Below are 983 nucleotides of genomic sequence, written 5' to 3' on the forward strand. Positions count from 1 at the left end.
CCTGCGCCAGCACCACTGAGTCCACAGTCCACAGGCCACTGACCGAGGGCCAAATGTGCCAGGGCCGCAGAGGGCAACAAGATGCTCCATCCAGAAGGCTGCCCCCCACAGAGCAAGTGAGGGGCCAGCGGCCCGAGGGGGCTACACACAGGAACAGTGCACCCTGAGTATCCTCAGGGCTGCCAAGGGGCTGCCTGGGGCTTGCCCTTCCTCTCACTGACCCAGGCAGCGGCTCATTCCAATCCAGTGAATCCTGAGCCAGTGCAGTTGTCTACCCTGGGAGTCCTCTGGACCCTCAACCCCAGGCAAAGGGAACCGGTCTGCTCAGGCAGGGAACCATTGACAGGTGACCTGCAGTCAGGCCCTAAATGGAGGGCCTTAGCCAGCATCTGCGTGAACGTGGCTGGAGCCAACCCCCGGGGCCCTGCCTGCACCGGTGAAGGCCAGGGCATATAAGCGCCGCCCAGCTGCCCAGGGGCTGGAGGCTAATTCGGGGGTCTCGCCTGCTTTAGTGAAGGCCGGGGCATACAAGAGCCGCCCAGCTGCCCAGGAACAGGGGGAAGAAGGGCTCTGGCTGGGGAGTGGCTGGCAGCCCGTCTCAGCTAAGCCCCCCATCCCGAGGTGAGCAGACAGACACTGTACCCTTGCATCCTGGGGGCGTGAGACGGAAGACAGGGGAGGAATCTGGAGCCCGCGACCCACTGCCTGCCCCCCCACCACTCTTGGGGCTGCCTGGCTTTCTGCTCCGGGGAGCGGCAGACAGACGGGAGCGGGCGGCAGAAACACTCTCTGCCCCGGCAACTTACAGAACGGCTTCCTTTGCTTTTTCTGTAAACAAGACTTGACGTATCTCTCCAGCTCCCGCAGCGTGGTGGGCTTCAGGGTCTCGAAGTCAATCTCGATCTCGTCGGGGTTGGAGTCCCGCAGCGAGGGCTCCCGCGACTGGATGATGTGCACCACGCGGCCCAGCTTCTCGCCAGGCA

The 983-nt window shown here is 63.9% G+C and overlaps 1 protein-coding gene across 1 annotated transcript in view; it reads right to left on the reverse strand.

Moving 5' to 3' along the window:
• BRD3 (bromodomain containing 3) overlaps nt 1-983 on the reverse strand; it is a 21,301-nt gene that overhangs the window by 2,334 nt on the left and 17,984 nt on the right. Inside the window, exon 11 of the mRNA XM_010856793.1 lies at nt 807-983. This exon is cut by the window's right edge and continues 20 nt beyond it. Coding sequence (XP_010855095.1) covers nt 807-983 — 177 coding nt within the window. The remainder of the gene's footprint in view (nt 1-806) is intronic.

This window comes from Bison bison, unplaced genomic scaffold (assembly GCF_000754665.1).
Source record: "Bison bison bison isolate TAMUID 2011002044 unplaced genomic scaffold, Bison_UMD1.0 scf7180017854395, whole genome shotgun sequence".
NCBI lineage: Eukaryota > Metazoa > Chordata > Mammalia > Artiodactyla > Bovidae > Bison > Bison bison.